General features: G+C 39.4%; 1 protein-coding gene across 2 annotated transcripts; it reads left to right on the forward strand.

The window, feature by feature from the left end:
* The first annotated feature begins 222 nt into the window (after positions 1-222).
* Positions 223-25,632, forward strand: LOC123773727 (uncharacterized). 2 transcript variants are annotated; one of them, XM_045767596.2, is made up of 5 exons: positions 223-347; positions 9,936-12,441; positions 13,742-13,885; positions 17,782-18,063; positions 22,820-25,632. In XM_045767596.2, exons 2-5 carry the CDS (start codon positions 9,940-9,942, stop codon positions 24,524-24,526), a joined length of 4,635 nt encoding a protein of 1,544 aa, XP_045623552.1. In that variant the 5' UTR covers positions 223-347; positions 9,936-9,939; the 3' UTR covers positions 24,527-25,632. The 2 variants fall into 2 exon arrangements, with proteins under 2 accessions (XP_045623552.1, XP_045623553.1); XM_045767597.2 differs by lacking the exon at positions 223-347 and adding an exon at positions 2,705-2,820.
* The last annotated feature ends 435 nt before the right edge of the window (positions 25,633-26,067 follow it).

Raw genomic sequence — 26,067 nt, forward strand, 5'->3', positions numbered from 1 at the left:
AGGCGGAGTGACCGGCGGTCATAGGTCATCAGAGTTGACATGTCCACTATTTCTCAAAGGTCAAATAGCCATTTTGGGATCGGGAATAGCTCTCCCTTAAGATGCTTGTGTAATTTAACTTCAGTTAAAATAATTCAACCAATCTGGATCAATTAAGTACAACAGAGGTTAATTGTTATAACTTAAACCTTGCTAAATAACCTGGTAAGTGATGCGGAACAATACAATGCTCTAGTCTGGGGAAGACCAGAGACAGGACAGTTAGTGTGGTTTGAGAAACAACTCGGGCAGGTGGCCTTACCATCTTCGGCCTCCCGACAGCACGAACATCTAGCTGGTCGCCCAAGGTAGAGTTGCTTTATGAGTTCTTATAGGGATAGTCAACTCTTCTTCTTCTTGTTGATAGTAGGTGCAGTTTGCATGAAGGGTTTGTCCTCCCGATGACTGCACCAGTACTGATGTTGTTGGACGCGTTTATGTTGAAGATGATCGGAGCTACCAAGGTGCTTGTTGCGTTGTGCTGTAGTCAACTCATTGCTGTTCAGGTCAAGTAGGGAGTGTTAAAGTGACAGGGAGTGAACATCTTTAGATTTTGTTTTAGTTTTTCTTTTAATACATTAATTAGTTAATAATTTGCATTTTTATTATTTCCATGTGTTTGTTATATGTATATGAATTAGTAAAAGTTTTGGAGTCCCCTGGTAGAGAATAAAAAGTAAGAATATGGGTAGAGAGGGGAAAAAGGTAGGCAAGGCCGTTCGAGAACACCCCCCCCCCCCCGTGTTACACTGGATCATTATAGTTATAATTGCCGACCCAAACTTAACTTCTTCAGACCTGGGTACTGATCACTATATGAACTGAATAATTGAAAGATTATATAATGGGTTAAAGTACTCGAACCCAATGACCTTTGAAACTAAAATTTACTTCAGTGGTAAGCTAGTTGCATGTAATTTTAAAAAGCTTTTGGCGCATTTTGCATGCACCGTGCATGGGTTTTTGCTTGCACTATCTATATAGTATGCAAACTTTGGATACTTCATGTTTAAGGTTTCTGGGAATAATTTGTATTGGCATGTGTGTACATTTATAATGCACACTCGCCTGGCGTTCCGCGATCGCTTTGTCATGGGTTCGTATCCTGGCCGGGGAGGATTTACTGGGCGCAATTCCTTAACTGTAGCCTCTGTTTAACTCAACAGTAAAATGTGTACTTGGTTGTAACAAGGATTCTTCGCGGCGGGGATCGTATTCCAGGGACCTGCCCGAAACGCTACGCGTACTAGTGGCTCTACAAGAATGTAACAACTCTTGTATATATCTCATTAGAGATTCTCCCTGAATAAAACTTGTAATCCTCCCCCCCCCCCCCAACATTCCACCAAGCACATATGGTGATGCATCATGTAAACCGTTTACATTGTGAGGTCTGCATCATCGGCTGGTAATGCAATCTCCCGATGATTGTTATAACAGAACTTCAGCCGAGCAATAGCAGACTACAGATTTAAGAGCCAAAAATGTATGTGTACGGGGGGGGGGGTAATTTGCAGATTTATTTATTTTGCGATTTTTCGTGTCGCGGTTGTGTCGAGTCTGTCCTTGCATGTATTTCATAGTGGGGTCGTGAATACTATAATCGGCATATTGAATTTTAGTTGGTCTATAATATAAACCTCATTGGACAATGTTACCAGATGAATCTTTTAATTTTTTTAGCAATTAACGGAATTAATTGACATTTAATTCCGTGTAATTGCTAAAATGTGCGAAATGTCTGTAATACTTGCTGGTAATACTTGCTTAACTCGAGCACGCGCCGTAATAAAACGTTAGTTTTTATTTACTAACAGAGTGCATAGCACCCAAGTCTGGAATTCGCGTAAAGATAGCCAGGTGTGATATTTAACTAGGCTCTCCTTCGCTTTATTGGATCTTGACAAGCCTATTGGCAGATTAAAAGTTAAGAGGGGTAAATTAGGTTCGGTTCTACACAATCTTGTACATGATAACATGTTAAAGCCAGCAGAGCGCTACCTTTAATAGGGGAAAATGATGCTTGAACGGCAACTGTAAACAACTTTTCATTTCTCAGCTGATTCCTCAACCTTTTGTTTATGTTGTCAGTGAAGCACTTTTATTGACGAGATATTTATTTCAATTTATATTGGTTTTGATCCGCGAAAAAATTATTTCATAATTGCTATAATTTTGTGGTTTTCCTATTCTCAAATATTTAGGCGTTCGTTGGTTTGTGTTTTAAGTACCAACAATATACTCGGCTTCCAACATAAATAATTTTGAATCTTAACTTGATTGCCTGATTCGTACTCCACTAGAGAAGAGATTGATACACTCCCAATCGTAGTTACATTTTTGACTAAACAAAATGTATAAATATTCATCAAACTCTCTAAATGTATCGGTCTATGTAAAATAATTTTATACATGATAATGAATGGAATGTATAATGGCTTGAAAATACGAGCAGATGAGAGTAATAAGGCGATTATTGATCGCATCCTTCAGTCGTCTTAATTCCCTCTTAACAATGTTTTAGGCTTTGTACGCATATTTTCGTATTCTATTAATTCTTTTTGTTCTTTGCAATTTATTTTAAAAGATAATATTGTTTTATATGAGATTGGTCATGGTTTTATAAGTGCTGCTATAAAGAAGAAATACTTGGACATTGTATTTTAAGCGCCCGCCATTACAGGGGATGTAACAAAGGGGTCGGGTAGGAATCTAGAATTTTATCACGATGAGGGATCTCTAACCCCCGCAAAACGTAGGAAATTGACTGCTGCCAGCTAGGTAAGTCACTAAACTTGACCTACAATGGCAGATTGTAGAAGTTTCTTCCCTAAATAACTGTATAAAGTGGAGCAAATCTTCAGGTGCGTTGCTGCTCAGTTGACATCCTTTCGCTGTTGTTGCCGAGAAGTAGAACTGCTTATAACAAGTGCAATTATACAATTCATTTATTTTCAGATTTGTATAGTAGTATCAATAGTGAGGATCTCTCGTTACAAGCTGAATACTAGAATTGCACGGTCGCCCGTTGTATTGATTGGGTGTGACGTGTAGTGGTATCTGGCAACCTCAACTGGCTTGAATTCATCGAAAATAGTGTTATTATATCGCTTATATACTTTATATTAGTGTTGAAGGTTAAGGGGTGAACATGCAGGGTCTGTCTTTATGAGAGTGATTGATTTTATAGCCTTTAATTATATAAGTACACCATATTTCTGCAAAGATAATCCTCCCAATTGAGATCACACAAAGAAAGAATAAACACAGAATATACATTTTTTTCACCAGATATATTTGTCAGTGGTGGTGGTAGTTGAGCATTGCTGCTGTTCTTGCATAATGCTGTCTTGTAAATTTCTCGGTTATTAATTTTGGCTCTTGTCTTTTTGATATTGTTGTGTAAACTTTAAAAGCTTTTTGCCCTGATGTCTTCTTTAGCCAATCTATCATTTCACATCTAAGATTAAAGAGCATACACATAGCTTCAAGTGACTGCTGATAATACATGCAACACCATTGGTGGGGGGGGGGGTGGGGGTTTCAGTACCCATCCTCTGCCCATTCCTGACTGATCATCTGTGCAACTTCCTCTTTTCATTGGTATAAAAATGTTGACTATCTATTTAGTTTGTGCATATTAGCTTATTGAAGCACTGTTCCTTAGTTTCCAATATTCTTAATGCAGAATATACAAAAGAAAATGCAGTAATTTCTCAAGAATAAAGAAACGTGACTTCCTGCATTACGTAAATGTGGTTCAGAATATTGAATACAGACCCATTAGGTGCTGTGCTACTTAGGTATAGGATACCATACCAGGTATTAGGTATAGGATACCATACTAGGCATCAAATTGCCACCTTGCCTATGCAAAAAATTTGAAATATTTTATTTATGAAATTGCACTAAATTTTACTCTTTTCACTTGATTCCTAATCCCAGCGAATATTATAGCGTTCTTTTTTTTCATGCTTGCCTAGTTACCCTGTATCATATTTGTACCTTGTAAATTAATTTATTTAAATGGGATAAACAATTATTTTTTCAACTACACTAGTTAGTCTCTTAAGTAGAGTATTTTGTGTGTAAATCACAGGTAAAATACCCTCTGGGCAAACAGCACATTAAATGGCAATGGGTGCAGTAGTGTGCTTATATAAAATTGCCATTTAAATGTACAGTCAGATCTCTAGGGATCTAGATAATCACTTTTTTTCTAGAAATCTCATTGAATTGTTTGTACTGTACCTACCTCAAAAGTACAGAAAAGGACCATTATTTACCTCAATGTTTTTTTACCTTTTCCTAGATGTCTTGGAAGATATCCTGTAGGTATGGTATGGTACGGTACCTGAAGGCTGCTAACTCGTCTAGTACTGACAAACTACATACTTTCACGTGTCGGCAGCCTTCGAGTACCTTCAAACTGACTAATAAATTTTTAAGGAAAAAGTCGGAGCACATGTTCAGGGGAATAATCGGTGTTCAGTACTGTACTTCGGAGACGTATGCAATCTAGAAAAAAAAAATTACTACCCAGGATTAAAGTTTTTAAATGTCTTGCTTTCATGGCGTGGGAAGACATCAGCCCAGAAATACAAGTGGGATGCTACATTATAAAATGGTTTATAAACATTAAAAAACAATATTTGCTTTTCTTACGATGGGTTCTGTAGCTGATGGTATTGCCAAATTTGAAGTACCTGCCCACACATTTATGTAGTGTGCCGCCACACTACATAAATGTGAATAACTTAAGGTTATGGTATGAATGTTGTACTACACAAGTCTGACTTGCCTGTGGTGGTGGAGTTTTATTTATTTTTTTTATTTGTAATACTCTTTGATGACCTTGTTCATTCAGATTATTACATCCCTCATCATTCAGGCCAACAGCTCTGATGATGCAAATTGGCTGATCTCGCTTATCCTACAGTATCCTGTTTAGCTCCTTATACATTCTGCAGTTCTTCCATTAGTGTTACTTATATTTTACTAGTAAAAGTCTTGAGTCTGTTTTTGATGGTGCACTCTAATTGAAGCTATGGCACCCTTTCTCTTCATGGTTTTTTCACACATCTAACTTTTAATGCATTTTCTATATACTACTTTTTGATAATTACTTGCTTCCTCATTATATATTTATAATCTCTATCATCTTACTTTACCTTCTTCTGGGAGCTACCCATTAAGGGGTGGCCACAACAGAAGTTAAACATTTTATTACATCACTTCAAGCTCCTTGACTCTCCATCTTTCATACATTGTTCCTTTCCAAGGTAATGGTTGCTTTCCTGTACTGTGATCCCCTTACTTCACCCTTGTAAACACTATTGTTAATGATGCCTAAGCATTCTACCAATGTGTCCATAGTACCCTAGTGAATTGTACTTCACCCAATCCACAACTCCACATTTCATTCCCTTACCCCTTTTCACTCCTGCGTCTCTTTTACTTCATTATTCCCACGTTTACACGAGCTGCTTTTCTTAACATGGTTTCAGCCGATTGTACCCCTTAGAGCACTGACATTCTATACCTTGTTCACTTTCATATGTAGCTGCGAGTAGTGCATTACCTCCCAGCAAGAGTGTGGCTTTATAATTAGTAACCTTGTAGGTCATTGATTACAGAGAGATGTAATATACACCTTTTTGTATATGTATATTGTGTATTGAAAAATGAGATGTACACCTTTTTTCAGAGTACCTGTATAGTCTGATTGCTGTCATATTTTTATATTGTATTGCTAATTCTGTGAGCAGTATTGAACTATATATTTTCTAGCTCATGTCTAACCTTTTAAAGATGCAAGCACAAAATGGTATTTCTGAATGAACAAAGTGTCCTACAATTGGTGCCAAGAGAATTTTCAACAGTATTGCATTCTTTGTTTTAAAGTCTTATAATCAAATCCAACCATTATTCTAACTTAGGCTGCATTTGTTTTGTTCCCTAGATGTTGGCTCTGAAATTATTATTATAGCATTTATTTGTTCCCCTATTCTATAAAATTATCTGGCCCTGACTTGTATCTAGTAAATATGTTTAGTTGTGTCTTTTCCAATAGTAAAGAAAGTAAAATTTCTCGCTGTTAAACAATTTGTAACTTTTGTTAAATGCTGGAAATTAATGAGATCTGATTGTACGTTTGCAGTACAGGCATACCTCAGAATAAGAGTTTAATCCGTTCCTGGAGACGCCTCGCCTTCCGAAAACTCGCATTCCGAAGTTAATTTCCCCATAAGAAATAAAGGGAAATGAATTAATCCGTTCCTGACTACCCCAAAAACCCCACATCAAACTAAATTTTTATACCTAATTTACCTAATTCATCTAAATAAACCTACAAAACTGTGTTCCAGTTATTACTTACCTTACTGTCGAGTGCTGTAGGCGTATGGAAGATGGTGAGGAGGGGGGAGGAGGAAAGGAGTTACTGTTTGGAAGGGGAGTCCCCTTCCATAATCACATCACATAACCCCATGCCTTGTAACACTATGGATACCACTTCTCTTTCTAAATTTTTCAAACCAGCCCCTGCTTGCCTTAAACTCTTTCTTATCTGCATCACTCGTTGCAGGGGTATTCTTTAGAAGGTCTTCGTGCAACACCCTGGCTTTCTCACAAATAATGGCCTCCGAAACACTATCACCCCTCAACTCCTTGTCGTGTATCCAAATTAATAACAACTTTTCCACTTCTTCAAGTATTTGTGCCGTTAATGTTCTTACTCCTTTTGCCACTTTAGCACCCATAATCTTATTTTTCTTCTTAAGTATAGTGCATATTGTTGATGTGGCTTTGTTGTACTGCCTACAAAGTTCAACAACACGTGTACCGTTCTCATGCTTCCGAATGATCTCTTGTTTCTCCTCTATTGTCATCCTCACAGGAGCTTTCTGGCCTTTATCCTTACCACTGGCTTTCTTGGGACCCATGGTGAGATATATAATAACAAATTGTATAGACAAATCACCAAAAATCCAACAAAACACTGAAAATCCGCGAGAAGAATTGATGTGGGGGTAGTCACTGAGCGCCAGACAATAATAAACTGAGGGGCGGCGGGGCGGAGGGGCGACGAACGCGCTAGGTCGGCTGTACGCGAATCAACAAACTCGCGTCCAAACTCGCCTCCCGAAGTAACCCTCGCCTTCTGAGACAAATTTTTGGAGTAAATACACCTCGCCTTCCGAAAATCTCGCATACAGGGACAATCGCATTCCGAGGTACCACTGTACTGTACTTTCTTCAGTCAATTTTAATTGCCATATTATTTGCAAATGCTACAAGGCTGTGGATTTTCTTCTTTGCTCTAAGGATGAGTAGGTGTGAGGACAATGCCTTGTGGAACAGTTTTTGTCCACACATACTGAAATTTACCAGAATGTTTATTTTTTTAATAATCTAGGATAAAAACCCACACTTGTGTATTTGTGAATTTTATGTAAAGAATTGTCTTTCGCACCATCCTGAGTGCTTTGTCAAGGTCCGTATGTGATTAGGACGAAACTTACATCTTGACGTCTAATGAGGCTGTTATCCTGGGGTCCAATCCTTTTATCCATTTTGACCTGACCATGTCACCTGTATTTCAGACTGCTGCTGTACCTGCGATAATGTCTCCTATGGAATTATGGTCGTGTGTCCGTTCTGTAATCCTGCTATTCTGAGAACTGGAGTTAATAATATTAGAACTAGAAGGGTAGTGGAAGGGGTGCTAATAAATACTATACTCTGAATACGTTTGCTGGCAACAAAAGCTTTTCTTCTCAGGATAGCTTTACTAGGAAAATGATTCTGAGGCAATTAAAATTAAATCTCAATAAATGGTCGAATGAAAGCAGTCCCATTAGCTGCATTCCGTGGGGATACGGAGAGAGTTGAGAGGTCAAGAAGGATAAGAGGATTGGACCCAGGATAGTAGCCTCATTAAACATTGAGATTGTCACATGCTCAGACCTTGACAAAGGTCTGAGCATCTTTCTTGGTGAGAAAAACTTGGTGTAAATTTTTTACATAAATTTAAACAAATGCACAAATGTGGGTTTTTTACCCTATATTACATCTGTGAGATGACATTACTTGTTCTTTTAATCGGTTAAAAACCAAATAATGTCATTCCTGTGCCATTTATTCCTTTAGTCCTTATATACATGGTTTCTGCAAAATACTTTTATAAATAAGCCTACATTCTAATTTTGTATTAGTTTTCCTGCATATTTGATGAACTCGGTATGGTAGTACTGTACAATCAAACGGTTTGCTTATTGGTTTGCAACATTGTGGTACGTGAAACTGTAACATTCTCTGCATTTTTTTGTATTATAAAACATGGATAATGGAAAGATCTCTATTTTTTTTTTTTTTTTACACTACACTATATTGTGCAATGGCTGACATTAACCATTACTTGAAAGTTCAGATTATTGAATGTGTGTTTACTTGCTTTTTTTGCAAACTATATATAATGTAATGTCAGGCTCATGTACACTAATCATAACTGAGAATTTTTTTTTTTTTGTTGATAGTTAAACTTTAAACTATTAAAAATTTATGTAATGTTATCCAAATAATGTTGTACTATATACAGTACAACCTCGATTCAACGTACTATATGGGACCAACCCCAGTTCGTTGGAGCGTTGGATTCGTTGCAAGAGGTGACCTTCAGGAGGTGTTTGTCGCTTTTTTTTTCTTGTACACAATAAAAATGCATTATCATATTACATACTCTACCTATATATTACTTCTCTACTAAAAAATACTGCAATTCATAAATTTACCTTATTGTTGAAGTTGTGTCCAACTTGAAGTTTAGTGAAGTTGTGAATGCTCTACAGTAAATACGTACTGCAGTGCATTATGCCGTTAACACTGTGTTGATTAAAAGTAGTTCTGCTGTATGTCGAGTACTACAATACAGTTTATGAAAACTATTGTACACTAAAATTACTGCAACTTTAATTTTAACACTGTGTACACACTTAAATTTAACACTTGTTCTAACTGTTCACGCTGCACACGATGTTTTTAGATGTTTGCATCAGCTTTGCTGGTGCTCGCTGCTGCTGTGGGTTCAGCTGCTTCTGAGCTGGTGCTGGCTGCTGTTGTACCAGTGATGGGAAATACTGATCAACCAGTGATCAAATTCAGGTTATATTATGTAATATAATGTGTGTGTGGACTTTGTTCTTGTACCAGAGATCACCATTATAGCTGCTTGATACCTGGTTGATGGGGTTCTGGGAGTTCTTCTACTCCCCAAGCCCGGCCCGAGGCCAGGCTCGACTTGTGAGAGCCTGGTGCTCTCACATTATGGTGCTGTATAGTACAGTGCTGTATACTGTACTATATTACGACACTTTTGTAGTAGCAATGGTCAAAGTCCTCGGCTCACAATCAAAGGAGCTGGGTACAGTCCCCAGGCAGGGTTAAAATTGTGAGCTCATTTCCTTTCACCTGATGCTTCTGTACACCTAGCAGTAAAATGTGTACCCAGGAGTTAGACAATTGTGTGTTGCATCCTGAGGATTGTCAGTAGTTGGCCGAGGGGCTGCCAGGACCTAATTGCAGGCTTCCAGCCCCCAACAATAAGGATGATGACCAGTGAGACAAGTTTTAATGTAATTTTGATGTTTTTTTTTTTTTACTGATAAATGAGCTGCTCTTTATTAGGGATCATTTAAAATATTGAAAATACTGTACTATGACCTAAAATTTTCAGTAAAGCTGCCTTACACTGTAACAGAGAACTATGTAGTTATCACTTTGGTAAGCATTATTATGCAGTTTTAATTTTATGATTAACATGGATGCAGAAATGTTTTTATTTTGCAGAATTACAATGCCTCAAATTATTCTAATTGGCCCTTAAATATATTTTTCAGAAGTATGGCAGGTGGCGAAGGTGCGAGTGTTACTGGGGGCACTACAGGCAGTGCTGGTGTGTGTCCAGTATGTGGCTACAACCAGCCCAACTTGACTCAACATCTGTCTCGCCACAGCAAAGAAGAAATTATCCGTGCAGTAACAAATGGCCATCCGCTGCCAGAATTAGCTAATCGACGGCCACCTGGGCGGTCTCGCAGGGTCTCTTACCCTATGCCATCTGCGACAAATGTGACTCCCATCTCACCTAGACCTACCACGAGTCAAGCACCATTACTGCTTACTGGGAATCCAACTCATGAACAAACACTGGGGGCTTCTCTAACATCCTTACCTCAAGCACCTTCTGCACCTCACCCGACCCCAACACAACCTGTACGGCTAGGATCCCTTGGACCTCTGATACAGCCTCCTCGTAATGGCATGCCACTAGCAACTCCATTGCAGCATGGTGCCACAGGAAACAATTATCTCCTTATTGGTAACAACATGTTTCCTGCTGGAAGTGTAATTCCTAATAATTTACAGTTAGCAAACAATGGAGTGAGCTATCTAATTCCTAGTTCTGGAGGGCTTGTGCTTGCTGCTGCACCACCGACCAATCAGACCATTTTTGTTCAGACACCGACCACAGCAACACAGACTGTACCTATTAAACATCAACCTCCCACTCCTGTATCTATTGGTGGGCCAGGTACAGTGGTGGGAGGAATTTATAACAATATACCTCGTAGAACTCCGAGACCACACTTACCGGAAGCTCCCATCTGTTACATTGAGGAAACATGTTCTCAACAAACGCAAGATGAAGTTCACGTTCTTTCTGTGGAGAACTCGTACAGAATGGATGCAACCACAAGCCAAAATCTTTTGAATAGTAGTAGGAATTATTTCAAGACAAGAAATGAACCAGCAACATCCCAAAAAGCAACTATAAATATAGGGAAAAATATTAGTATTTCATTGCCCAAGGATTTAGTTGGGCAGAAGAACCGACTTAAAGAAATTATAAACCAGGAACTTGTTAGAGCATTATTAATGAACGATAGTCAGGGAGAGAGTGACCAAACAGAAAGTCAACCAACAACTAGTGCTGAGAGGAGGAAGATGGACTTCTTTCCTACCAAAAGTGAACCAATTTGCTTTGAAGTGAAAACTGATGTAAGTGTCTCTTCATCTAATGGACTTCCAGGGGATATCTCTGAAGCATGTATAGAAGAAAATCCTTTAAGGATAGATTCCGATTTAGGCGAGAGTGATAATACACAAGATTTCGATGATGAACAAAAGCAGTATAGCGAAAGTAAACAAGATGTTGATCCCTTGGCAACAACCTTGGTTGTACCAATATCAAGCAGGTGCAGAAGCAGTTCAGAATTTCATGTTTCTTCTAACATTCATATTGATTCAAATGTACCTTTGCCTGCTCATAACATAACAATTGAAAATGGTCTTGAGAGTTTCACACGCCATGAAACTGTAAGTCCATACAACATACCAGTAGATGAACCAATGGAGGTTATCTTTGATGACAGGGGTCACAGTAGCTGTGCTTCTGGTTCTATTGGTACGTCTCATATTCATACCTCTGCAATTAATGTTCGCACTGATAAGGTTTCTTATGATAGGGAGGGCAGTAAGAATCTTTTTACAATCAGTTCTTGTGCTGAAGGTAATAATGATGAAATACGATCAAAGCGAACTGTACGTAGAAAGATTGAAGTTAGCGATTCCAGCATTAATATTGACATCTGTAACACTCAAAGAATAACTGGTGATCTAAATACTGTTAACCAAGCATCATGTGCTGCAAACCAAAATAGGCAAACAAATAGGAATGAAGAACAGAATCAAAATGTGCTCTGCTGTGATGACCCACCTCTTAGTTTTTTGACATCTGATCGCACCCTCAATAACCTTTTAGATGACTCGACTCTGCAGGAAATGGTATATGTAGAAGAACAAGTGCTTGGAGCTGTTGAGGAGGTCTTTGCTGGGGATAATTCGTCACACCTACCAAGTACAAGTTCATCAATTATGAATGGACCATCTAGTCAAAAAAACCTTCCAAGAAAAGTGAGTAATTCTTATGTAAGTGTCTATGAGGAGCATCCATGCATGCCTTCTGCACTTGGTGAAAATCAGAAAGAGAAAAAACATGAAGTAAAATGCAAGATTGAACCTCATACTTCTTCACAGCCTAATTCTTCCACAACAAGTAGAACAGCATCTTATCATATTAATCAAACTTCTCAAAACCAGTCAGCACTCAGGTCTTCCAATATGGGAAAATTAGAAATATCAACTCAAGAACAGGAGGAAGAGCTGGTGGATGATCCAAGTCTAGTTGAGGATTTTGCAAATGAAAGCATCTTTCAAGATGACCAAATGTTTGAGCGAGAGTTGAATAGCCAGCAGACAGAGGAAGTTATGTCCCTGAAAGCATCAGAAACCTTAGCTGACAGTGACAGTGAGAGAGCCACACCACATGAGGAACTACAAGATGTAAGTAGTTAAAAGTTAAGTGGCTTTTACAGGTATTGTTTACCTTTATAATAATCTGGACCTCTTTCTAGCAGATCATCCCCCCCCCCCTCCCCAATAACTAGCCAATTATCCTATGGTCACCCATTTGGGGTTTGTCCTGGATTCACATATGCAACCAGTCACCATTAACTTTGTGTTGTCTATATACTATAGTCATTTCCAGCAATTCATATTTCCACCATTCCTGTGTGTTTAGAAGGTAATTATTATTATTACAAAAAATAGTTTTTATAAATGATATAATGGTTTGTACTGTACCATAAAAGGTACAAAATAGTATGTGATTTTTTTCTGTGGGAATTTGTACACCTACTGTTAATACACATGTACTGTATAACCATACAGTATATATTTTGTCTTCATGTGAGTGAGACCCCCCCCCCCTCATTACTCAAGCATTTGTATACTTATTATTAATCGTTATTTTCTGTGCTGAAAACCGATTGTCTAATAAAGTGTAGGTAGGCTATATCAGGTAAAGTTATGAGAACCCTCTTTACCCTGGACAAGAAGGCTGAATTAATCATGAATCTTGAATCTGGTAGGGAGCAAAGCAGTTGGCAGGGGAATATGTCATTAACACTAGTATTGTTTCTGATTTTGATGTCAAATAGCAGAGAAAACAAGTACTGGAGTAAAGTTTGTCAGCATTAGACAAAATATTAATGGGAAATGTTTTTACAGAAAAACACTTAAGATATTCAAAATGTGAAGAGCTGGACATGGCTGTTTACAGTAGCGTATGCAGTATCATGTTCAAGGAATTACACTTGGGTGATGCAATTACATAAGGTAGCTGTAATACCTTATGCATGAATGATTCTAAGGCAAGTAATGGGTGGCTGTGATAAACTCGACAGATGTCATTCAATTAGAAAGAGGAGAATTTTATATGAAAAACTGCTGATATGAAAAGCAGTTGAATACTGTATACTTTCATATTATATTGAGTAAAAGGTCTTTCTGGCATATAATGCTGATTAAACTGATTTGGTTTGCACATCATAAGTTAATGCACTGAAATCACTATACAGCTCAACTTTCTGCATAGCCCTTTAACTTAATGCCACATCTGTAATCCAGACCATGGATTAGTTGGTTCTTGCTGCAGATATTGGAGAATTTTACAGCACAGCCCTAATCCAGTAGAGATGATATTCAAAAGAGCATACAGTATATTATGTACATGAATGTAGAACAATTTTATTTCATCGGAATGTTGAGATGCAGTACATTAACTGAATGCTTTTCTTGGTAGCTCATGTTCTATGATCGAAGCTGCATGTTTGCTGGTGAGCCAGGTCCAGCAAACCTCTCACCAAGAGCATATCCATCAATAGACTCTTCAGCCTTCCATGCTTTGACGCCAGCTCTTATTACACCTCTTGACCATGCTGTGCAGGTAGGTCAATATATTATATAGTAAATGATCTTATGTAATATGTGTTCTTGTAATGTAAACCAAATTCTCTTTATGTTTATAGTACACTATACAGTACATATTTATCCCCATTGGCTGAATTGACAGCCAATATTAATATTTACAATTTATTAATATTTTAGAATATGGAAAACTTTCTGTAACCATTTTTGTCTAAACAGTCATGGTTGAAAATGTTTATTCATATATAGTATATACATTCATTTCTTTTTAGCTTTCTTATCGAGTTTGATGCAGGGAAGGTCACCATAATTTTATAGAGACGTTTTAACATATCACTTGTGGGGAGGAATGACCTTCAGTCCCTCACTGATAGCACCACTTGGTGGTCTGTGACATATTCTCCAACCTCACACTGACAACACTTTATGGAACTCTACAACACATTCTCCAACTCAACATTGCTGGCACTATACAGTCTAACAAACATTTTTTGACTAACTCCAACAAGTGGTGCTGCCACATTGCCAACTTGTCTGTCACAGTAAAGTCACTGATCCTTGGGTACTTAAGAACCTTTTGATGTTCCAAGTTTAAAAAAAAAATGTTGAATGTAATGAAATGCAAATTTCTCTGGGGACCCCAGAGGCTTCCTGAAACTTCAAGTAATGCTTCTTCAAATAGTGTGGCACTTGAGTGTCATCAATCGCAGAGTAATTTGTTGCCTAACAGGGATCAAAGCCAGAACCTGGCTCCCCCCCTCCCCCATCAGAGCGGCACAGAGCCGCTCTGATGAACACTTAACAGTTAAAGTACCTATGAACCTCTATAAAGTACCTATGAACACTCAGTTACCTATGAACACTTAACAGTTAAAGTACCTCATATGTGCCATTGACCAGGGAAGGCACCCAGAAAGCTAGGCAAAACAAAACAGACCATTGCCTAGTTGAAAATTGCGACCCAGGTCCTCAAGAGCAAAAGAATTCCCCCAGAAAGCAAACAAGCAAAACTTCATTCGACTAACCCCCAGCTCATTAGCACCACCACTACTATCCCATGAGGGGGAAAGGGAGCTGGCCCGTGTGAGTCGGGAAACCCTCAGTCAGTTACAGTATTTGAATGATGAAAACCACCGACCATAGAGAGGGAGGAAGGGTATCAGGGGAGCCTCCGGGGCTCACCCAGAAAATGGTGTTTCATTACATACAACGCTGGTTTTCTGTAGAGCCCCATTGGCTCCCTGAAGCTAACTACCCACAGAGAAGGTAAAACAAGAACTTGCTAGGGGAAGTGGCAGCACAGCAGGTCTCAATTCAAAGAAGAGACAGTCAGCTGCAACAGATGTGCCAAAGCAACACAAGGCTGCAGAGGGCCTGAGTCATTCACAAGAAACTTGACGGACAGGCGAAACCCTACGAAGAGAAAGAAAACGACACAAAGCCCGCCAAGAAGGACCGAAGAATCGCAAGACATAGGCGAAGGAACTACAAGTCCGCAAGTCATTGGCCACCAAAGCAGCCAAAAGAGTGGGTACCTGAGCATGAAGCTGTACCAGACCAACATCATGAGGAAGCCTAAGAGCGAAGAGGCACTCATTGAGGACTCGAGAGAGCCTCCCCCCCCCCCCTTCCCCAAGAACATCTGCAAATAGCAGTAACCTCCCGCCACTTATGCATGCAGGTACGACAAAAGCCACGCAAAGCCTCAGAGAAAAGAAGGGATAGTCTGCCAGCTAGGAAGATACCAGAACCACGTAATACTCAATATTTGGAAAAAGAACCAAACTCAAAGAAACCCAGATCCACTACCGAGGCGTAAACCAGGTTCCGCAAGATGTAAGCACCGAGAACCTCCCAAACCTCTGTAGGAAAAATCCTAGAGGAGGTAAACCTCCAGAAAGATGAATCCAAGGAACCCAATGGAGACCAAACCCGAACTGGGGGGGGGGGCAAACCCAAACTCATAAGGGGAAGGAGGGTACAAAAACCCCCTCCCCTGCAGAAGCCCCCCCTGTGTAGAGAGCACAAAGGCCCCAAGCAGAATTAAACAGAACCTAAGAGCTCCATGCGGATTCCCATAGAGCCCCGGAAACCAATGTCACAGGCCCAGGAACATAGCCCTCATCCCTGCCCACTCCCCCAGAAGGAAAGGCAGAGTCCAGGGAAAATGCTTCGAAGAATGGAGTTGGGTGGGTCGACTCTGAAACCTCAGCGGGAAGGAGAGACTCGACCACCTCTGCGTCCGTGTCAGAACAGGAAGCTTCCCAAGCCACCCGAGTCTCCACCCGAGCTTAACCCCGCCCCGACTCCGAACCCCTCAAACATTTGGGAGCCAGAAGCAGGAGAGGAACCGGGCAAACCATGCCCACCTAGGAAGGAAGAGAGGGCGTGACCTGAACCAAGGGCCAAAGCGACCAATGCCCCTAAATCTGAGTCCCTTAAACCCAAGCGGGGCAGCTCCTGGGCTTCCAAATGAGCAATCAACCTGGCCCCTTGCAGCATAGAGAAACGTTCATGCAATGTGGCAGCTGCATTAACCTGCAAAATACAGTATCAGATAAGGGATGAGTGAACTGGAGCACTAGCGGGGAACAAGTCGCACAAGACTCCAGATCATAAGTGTTCCTGATCCAACAGGCAGCATGGTGGAGGCAGAAGGGATGATTGTCACCTTGAGGGAGGGGCGATGGACAACCCTCGAATTCGCCCAAGGCAAGAGTGGGCTTGGAAGAAGTAGCCATGGTACGACCGAGCAGCAAGGGTTTTCCAGGGCCTGTATGGTGAAGGAGCCCTACAGGAAGCCCAGTCACTGGGGCCAGTGAAGCCCATAAACCCTGTTGATGCAGGCAAACTGATTGCAAGCAGCCACCATAAAGCCTCGGGGGTAAGAGGATGACCACTTTACCACACCCTCGGCAAAGCCTAATGAGGTGCTAAACAAAACTCCTCTGCAAAACAGGAAAAAATTGCCAGCAAATGAAAACAAAAAAAAAGAAACCCCCGAAACTCTACAACAGCCAATAAGCAGTAAACACTCCCCTACCCGAGGCAGTGCAGAAAGCCCAAGACCCCCGACTTATTCCAAGGGTAAAGACAACCACTAGTGAGGCAGTCCTCTAACGGAGAGTGAATCCCAAACGCCCCAGGGAAGATAACCCTGATCACACACGGGCAGTACAGTACTTACAGAGCACCTTGGGAAGATGGCCCTAGGCACATGCTGCTCCAGTACTGGAAACTCCTGGCTACATGCACACTGCCACAAGGTTGAAAATATTAGAACATGGAGCCAGAGCAACAATGAGCACTCGGCACGGCATCAGTCAAAGAACTGACTGGGGGTGTCTCAACTCACCCGGGCTGGCTCCCCCTACCCTTCGTGGGGAAAGGGGGAGCCAACTAAACAACTAACCCCCTGCTAAAGAGCAGGGGTTAGTTGGATGTTTTTTTTCATCATTCTGGGGACCTTTTGTACTTTTGCTATTTTGAGTATGTGGGTCTCAATTTTCAACCAATTTTCAAGCAGTGGTCTGTTTTGTTTAGCCTACTTTTCTGGACACCTTCCCTGGTCAATGGCATGTATGATATACATTAAATCTAAAGTGTTCATAGGCCATTGCTCCCTTGCACCTCTCCAAGGTTGTTAGTTTCTGGCAGGGAGGTCAGGTAGGCAACAAAGAACTCTGCGACTGATGACACTCGAGTAATATAGCACTTGATCAGCAAGATCAAGTGGTATCAATGTCAGCAGTATTTGACTGGGAGCCATTTTAAGTGGCTATGAAACATTCTATAGCCCACCACTCAGGAATATTGACATTACTTTGTGAGGTAAAATATCAAGAGCACACTTATTATGAGTGCCAGATTACCAGTAAATTTATTGGTTGCTAAAATAGATTTTTTTCCGAACAGATTGAATCAGCACAGCCTGTATCTCTCTCAGCCCTAGTTGGAGGTCATACAGAAGATGGTGTCGTAGAAATGACTCCGGCAGATGCCACGATGCATCTTGCTGCAGATGAATGTTGCACTGTTTTGCCACCAGATGGACTTAGCATTACTCAGTTGTTTTCCACATCCCATCAAGAAATTGGAACTTCAGCCTCCATTTCAAATATTAATAATGGAGTTTCATCAGCTCCATCACATGTTACCTTTGCTGACTTGATGGAAGATTCAAAACTAAGCTCTAAGGTAAGCTTTTAATTTGATATTTAGAAATACTGTAGCAGGATATGAAATGGGTAGAATTAAAGTTCGTATTAAAAGGAATGCTTTATATTGTACAAAACCTGGGATGATTTTATTTTTGTAGTTTAAATATTGGTTATTAAAGAAAGGGAAAAGATTTTTAGGAAAATGGTAAGTAAATATATTTTTTTTTTATGGATAATAGAGATTGCTACAGATAGAAATTCAAATAAATATGCAGACACAAACCCAGTTGTACCAATGATATCGACCTCTTTTTGCTGTATCACTGAAATTTCAGTCAATACTTCAGTACAGTACAAGAGATGATGATTAATGACTGCTGTTTGCAGGAGTCAAAACCTTAAGTCAACATGTCATGGAACCCACAAGAACGAAGGGTAATGATGAACCTGCTAGATTTGTGCTGATTTCATAAAGAGTCCATGGACAAGTCCTCATATTTATCTCAAATTTGATTTTATTAGTTTCACAATACACCATCATTTAAATTTATTAGACTGGAAATACTCTTGACTGCATAAATGTACTCAGCTAGTTGTGCTTGTGGTGGTTGAGCTTTGGCTCTTTGGTCCCACCTCTCAACTGAGTGTTTTATATACTGTACTTTGGAAAGTCAGGTAATCTGGATTAGGATGAAAACTAATCTAATCTGGATGAAAGGCCTAACCTTTCGGTTGTGCCTTCTGTTTTGGGTCCCTAACAGTACTTTGCTTATCTGAATAGGACTAATAAATTATTTTATCTATATACAGAAAGTATATTGATGACCTACTGACCTACTCTTTCCAGTGCCATTACTTTTAGATTGTAAACAAAATAAAATATAAAAAAATGGTGTAAGGAATGTCATAGAAGGCTATAAATCTTTCATTACCATACGGAATGTCATCGTAAATACAAAAAATAAGCATACAGTACTTACCAAGGAATTGTGTGTAGAGTATTTAAGCTGCAAAATAAGCACAAATTATTTCTGTCCCTTTTTCTCATTCAGTTTGTTGCTTTCCCTAATAATAAAAAATAATAATAGTCATATTTACTATTAATCATTACTGTATATCACTCATAATGATCGCAAAGTTTTGACTAGGACCTTCAGTACAAAAAACATCACCCAGTATTGTTTGGGTGATGTTTTATCACTCTCGCCTCCTGCAGTTTCAGAGCCTAAATTCCTGTACAATGTTAACCCCAATTTTGCTTGTAGGGATTGAGCATTGGTGCTGTGGTCCTATCTCTTTAACTTTCAATTAGTTGGTGTACAGGTTTCCAAACTTGTTGAACTCTTATCATATCTACATTTTAAACTGTGTATGAAGTCTGGCTTCCACAACAAGTTCGTTGCCTCGGGCAGAGTTCGCTTGCAGTCTCACTGCCACCGACATGATGGACACTGATTATTTGTTCAACTTACAATCCACTTTTATGAACACTGGTGTATCTGACATGGACTTCACTCCTCTGGATACTGCCCCTGCCCTGTTCCTTGACCACACGAAATAATGACTGCCAATCCACAAGAAGTTGACATAATAGCACTAGAGATCTGCCATGAGGATGATAAACTAATGATAATAAATGCATATAGTCCACCGCCAAGCAGCACATGGTCAAAGGAGGAGCTAGATAGTAAACGTGAAGGTCTTATAACAATAATGAGAGATTATAGCGAGAGCGGATAACGATAGATCACGACTGTTGATAGTCGCTGACTTCAACTTGAAATCCATAGACTGGGAAGCATATGAAGCTAAAACAGAAGATTTTTGGACCTGTAAATTTGTAGACCTCATCCTGGAAACATTCTTGTATCAACATGTTAAACAAGCTACGAGGATGAGGGAAGGGGACGTTCCCTCCATGCTAGATTTGATATTTACCAGGAAGGAGGAAGAGATATTTGACATTCAGTACCTTCCTCCCTTGGGTAAAAGTGACCATGTTTTTTTGGGAATAAAGTATGCAATGCATTATAAGCTGGAAGAAAATAAGGAGGTTGAAGCAGTTGAAAAACCAGACTTCAGGAGAGGACATTATGGTGACCTTAGAAATTTTTTTAGTGAGTATAATTGGACAGACTTGATGCTAGGCAAGGAAGTGAATGAGATGTATGTCAAGTTTTGTGAAATATATGATAAAGGCACAAAAAAATTTATACCAAAACAGAGATGCAGAACTAGGAAACAGGATTGGTTCAATAGAAATTGCGAGAGGGCTAGAGACCAAAAGACACAAAAATGGAATCAATACAGGAAGAGGCCGAACCCCCAAACATACCAGTGATACAAAGATGCGAGAAACAACTACACGGCAGTGAGGAGAGAGGCAGAAAGAAATTTTGAAAAAGGGATTGCAGACAAATGTAAAACAGAACCAGGTCTATTCTATAAATTCATAAACAACAAATTGCAGGTAAAGGATAATATTCAGAGGTTGAAAATGGGGAAATAGATTCACGGAAGATGAAAAGGAAATGTGTGAAACACTAAACGAAAAGTTCCAGAGTGTGTTTGTACAAAATGAAATCTTTAGGGAACCAGATACAATAAGAATTCCAGAGAACAACATAGGGCACATAGAGGTGTCTAGAGACGAAGTGGAAAAAATGATCAAGGAGCTAAGTAAGAACAAACCAGTTGGTCCAGATGGAGTTTCACCATGGGTTCTGAGAGAATGTGCACCTGAGCTCAGCATTCCACTTCAACTGATTTTTCAGGCATCCCTGTGTACAGGAGCTGTAGCTGATGTGTGGAAAAAGGCTAACATAGTTCCAATCTACAAAAGTGGAAACAGGGAAGACCCCCTTAATTATAGGCCTGTATCATTGACAAGTGTAATAGTTAAAATATTGGAAAAAATAATTAAAACTAAATGGGTAGAACACTTGGAGGAAAACGATATAATATCAGGCAGACAGTGTGGTTTTCGATCTGGAGGATCCTGTGTAACGAACTTGCTCAGTTTTTATGATCGAGCCACAGAGATTTTACAGGAAAGAGATGGTTGGGTTGACTGCATCTATCTGGACGTAAAAAAGGCTTTTGACAGAGTTCCCCATAAGAGGTTGTTCTGGAAACTGGAACATATTGGAGGAGTGACAGGTAAGCTACTAACATGGATGAAAAATTTCCTAACTGACAGAAAAATGAGGGCCATAATCAGAGGCAAGGTATCGGATTGGAGGAATGTCACGAGTGGAGTACCTCAGGGTTCAGTTCTTGCACCGGTAATGTTCATTGTCTACATAAACGATCTACCAGTGGGAATACACAATTACATGAACATGTTTGCTGATGATGCTAAGATAATAGGGAAGATAAGAAACTTAGATGATTGTCATGCCCTTCAAGAAGACCTGGACAAAATAAGTATATGGAGCAACACTTGGCAAATGGAATTTAATGTGAATAAATGCCATGTTATGGAATGTGGAATTGGAGAACATAGACCCCACACAACCTATAAATTATGTGAGAAATCTTTAAAGAATTCTGATAAAGAAAAGGATCTAGGGGTGGTTTTAGATAGAAAAATGTCACCTGAGGACCACATTAAGAACATTGTGCGAGGAGCCTATGCTACACTTTCTAACCTTAGAATTGCTTTTAAATACATGGATGGAGAAATACTAAAGAAATTGTTCACGACTTTTATTAGACCAAAGCTGGAATATGCAGCGGTTGTATGGTGCCCATATCTTAAGAAGCACATCAACAAACTGGAAAAGGTGCAACGACATGCCACTAAGTGGCTCCCAGAACTGAAGGACAAGAGCTACGAGGAGAGATTAGAGGCATTAAACATGCAAAAACTAGAAGATAGAAGAAAAAGAGGCAATATGATCACTACGTTCAAAATAGTAACAGGAATAGATAAAATCGACAGGGAAGATTTCCTGAGACCTGGCACTTCAAGAACAAGGTCATAGATTTAAACTAGCTAAACACAGATGCCGAAGAAATAAGAAAATTCACCTTCGCAAATAGTGGTAGACGGTTGGAACAAGTTAAGTGAGAAGGTGGTGGAGGCCAAGACCGTCAGTAGTTTCAAAGCGTTAATGACAAAGAGTGCTGGGAAGACGGGACACCACGAGCGTAGCTCTCATCCTGTAACTACACTTAGGTAATTACACTATTGACCTCTCATTACCACCTCTGTGCTAATGAGAGAAGGTCAGTAGTGACCCACGAGTCATAAAGTACAGCAGTACAGTTACTGCAGATACAGTTCCTCAGAAATTATTTGTAGCAGCAAAACATTATGGTTCCCATGTCAACAATGGCAAAGCACAAAGGTGACTTCATTATAATTCTTGTTGCATTAAATCAGACAACCTCCCTGCTTATTACCTCACTCTGTATCCAGAGATATGCCAATCTGGAGATAGCTGTGATTTTCCGTGTACTACCAAAACGTTTCTCGTTGGATATACCAGTACACTACTGTATTGTTAAATTCTTGTGGTGGCTGCTTTATTGTCATAATGTGATGGGAATAACCATTGGAAGTTGTAGCATGGCTGACATGTGCTGTGCATAATTTAAGTGTTTTTTTGTATACCTGTATTTGAGTGTAAATGATAAGATTATTTTCATAAATGTGTAATGCACTTTTCAATGCATTGTTTTTAATATTGAATTTTTTCCTTAGAGATGTGTGAACTGTAATGCAGCTCAAAGTACAATTATGCAATTAATGAATACAAAAAGTTTACTAATAACTTCTCTTAAAACAGATGCTAGCACTAGAATACAGCTGCAACAACCTGAATCGTCAGCTGTCTCCAATCCCATCAACATCTGGTCTTCAAGGCTCAACCCTTCCAAAACCTGCCAAAGAAGATGAAGACTATGAATTTGAATATGAGTCTGATTGTTATGGTGATAGTGATTCTGACTCTGGTGTGATCAATCGTGGTCCTCTTGACCTCGATCACTGGAAATGTCTCGTGTGTAATAAAATGTTCAAGAGTCTTAAGGAAAAATTACTCCATGCTGGTCAGCATTCACCTTGTGCTGAAGCCATGGAAAAATCGGGGGCAATTAGAAGTGCAATACAAGTCAAATCAGCTCAATCTGGGATTAAAAAAGATGCTGAGGAAGAACCAGGTCTGTCACTTCTGAAGTGTAAGATAGAATTGAGTACAATGCAAGAGGAGACTCGTACAATGCTGGAGTCATTTGCTTCAAATGGAGAATACAAGTGTCCTGAATGTAATTTAGGCTTTCCATCTGCAGAGACACTCTTTGAACATCGAAAAATGATCTTTAAATCTCGTGTCACGTGTCAGATATGTCACGTGGTATTCAAAAAGAGACTAACAAAGCTAAAGCACATGAAGACACACACTAAGGAAGACCTTAAGTGTCTCATTTGTAATCGCCTTTATCCAAACCGTTATTCTTGGTCTCAGCATCAGCTTTTTCACATGGGTTTGGTGCTATTTGAATGCAAGGAATGTGGTAGGAGATTCCAAAGGAGATCAGAGTTAGAAGTGCACTCAAGGACCCACACTGGTGAACGACCTTATCAGTGTGCATCATGTAGTAGTGCCTTCACAACACCACAATCTCTTAAGCGGCACTTGGTTACTCATATGGATGGCCAAGAGGTTGACTGTGATGTCTGTCATAAGACATATAAAAATATTGTATGTTTAAATAAGCACAAGTTTAAAGCACATTCAAAACACAAAGGGAAAACTAAGGTACGTAGGGACTTTATGTGTAAAACGTGTAATGAGGTCTTTCCCTCCGAGAGAAAATTAGCATGGCATCAAGAAACTCACGAAAGATGGCCTAAGAAATGCCAACAATGTGGAGAGTGCTTCATTCACCAGTCCAGTTTGACTAAACACATTCGTCAGAAACATAATCCGCAGCACCAAACATCTGATGGAAAATCTGAAAACAATTCAACATGTCATGTATGCTGCAAAGTGTTTAAGAAATCTTCACTCGCATTACATTTACGGACGCATACTGGGGTAAAGCCTTTTAAGTGCAATATATGTAACAGAAGTTTTGCAGTGAAGTGTAACTTAGATGCTCATAAATGGGTTCATATGGGTGTGCGTGATAGGCCACATAAATGTAAGCTATGTGAGCGAAGCTTTCATCGGAAAAAAGATTTAGAAGCTCATATACGTAGTCATAAAAACATTCGTCCTTTCACATGCAATGAATGTGGAAAATCTTTTATTCATAAAAACAATTTGCAGCTGCATGTGCGTGAGCATTCTGGTGAAAAGCAGCACAAGTGTGCCTTTTGTGGTAAAGCTTTCTTTCGGAAATATAATCTTGACAATCATGTCAGGATTCACACGGGTGAAATGCCATATGAGTGTACCATTTGCCGCAAAGATTTTACTCAAAAAAGCAACTATAATGTACATATGAAAGCATTCCACGTTGAGAGACATGCTGTTCATGAAGAACTCTAAGGAAATTTTAACTGAAAAAACTCTTATGTACAAATGTCTAGTTTCTGTTGGCAAAGTATTAATCAAATGAGAAATTAGAGAATGTGTCATCATTCAGTGCCAGATATACAGAAATATTATTTTTCTAAAAAATATAGATAACATGATCGACAGTTCATAAATTTTCAAGAGGTAATCAAGGGTAAAAATAAAGTAGAACCTCGATACTCTGTTGCTTTTTAGCTTTCTTTAGCCAGTTTATTGCTGGTATAAGTCAAACATGTTTTAAGATGAGGTCTACATTTTCTTAAGGGGGCATAACTTTTAAAATCTTTATAAATTAAAAGTTGTTCAATTTGCTTATAAATTTATTTATGAAATGGTTATAGAAAGGGCTGCAACTGGTCCAAGTTTCACCATCACACCCTAAACAGAAAAGGAGAAAAAAAATACACAACATATTATGCAACGATTTTTCAACATTTTCAAATAATTTCAGGGAACACATGTGTCAACTAAAATCCTTTCTATAACACTCGGATATTAAAATTAGCATATAATAAAGGATTGTTGTAAGTAGTTTTATCAAAAAAGTGTTTAGTACAATAATATAATTATTCAAAGTTTTCTACAGCACATAGTAGACATTTTAGTTGACACATGTGTTCCCTGAGATTATTTGAGAATGTTGAACATTCGTTGCATAATATGTTGTGTATTTTTTTTCTCCTTTTCTGTTTAGGGAGTGATGGTGAAACTTGGACCAGTTGCAGCCCTTTCTATAACCATTTCATAAATAAATTTATAAGCAAATTGAACAACTTTTAATTTATAAAGATTTTAAACGTTATGCCCCCTTAATTAAGCAATATTTAAATTTAGGGCTTTAATATTTTATGATATGTTGCAGTGTGCACATATTGATTTCCTGTTGATTTTATCGGGCTCATTTATGTAATTACTGTATTTTATAATAATTTACCAAATTTTACAATTCAGAGAAATTTAGTTTGTATATTTTAGCAAATTTCTTTTCTAAAGTTAATTTAAATAATTTTCTGGGGGGAGCCCCGTCGGCTCCCCGGAGCTATCTCAGGCTGATATGCTAATGTCAGACTTTGGCATCAGTCATGTGTATGGTGTTCTTAGGCCTACCGGGGACCACGGCCAGAACCGGGCCCCCTCAGAGAGGCAAGGGGAGCAATGGCCTATAGAAGCCCCCGTGTAGTTGGAAGCATTCTATGTCTGCCATCGACCGGAACAGGCACCCAGAAAGGTAAGCGCCCCAAAACAAACCCCTATTCTGGTTAAAATTGCTACCAAAAACCGAACTAGTGGATAGAACTCCCCAACCGAAAACAAGCAAACTAGTGTGACGTCACACACCGCCATGCCGCTGTCTGCGCAGCTCCCCCCTCCCCGGGAGGGGGAAGGGGGAGCCCCAGACCCCCCGCGCCAGCTACCCACACCTCAGTTCTTGAGGCTGATGCTATAGGCGATGGTCGTGTGCTCTGGCTCCGGTGTCGCTACTGCACTGTGCTTTGCGTGTGGTGTTGGTTTTG

This window comes from Procambarus clarkii, chromosome 72, assembly GCF_040958095.1.
Source record: "Procambarus clarkii isolate CNS0578487 chromosome 72, FALCON_Pclarkii_2.0, whole genome shotgun sequence".
NCBI lineage: Eukaryota > Metazoa > Arthropoda > Malacostraca > Decapoda > Cambaridae > Procambarus > Procambarus clarkii.

What these genes read in the sequence shown, in the direction of transcription:
- LOC123773727 (XM_045767596.2), top strand. Translation starts at nt 9,940, where the DNA reads ATGGCAGGTGGCGAAGGTGCGAGTGTTACTGGGGGCACTACAGGCAGT. An exon ending in CTCTTGACCATGCTGTGCAG is followed by an intron (nt 13,886 to 17,781) that starts GTAGGTCAATAT and finishes TTTTCCGAACAG; the next exon opens with ATTGAATCAGCACAGCCTGT. An exon ending in ATTCAAAACTAAGCTCTAAG is followed by an intron (nt 18,064 to 22,819) that starts GTAAGCTTTTAA and finishes CTCTTAAAACAG; the next exon opens with ATGCTAGCACTAGAATACAG.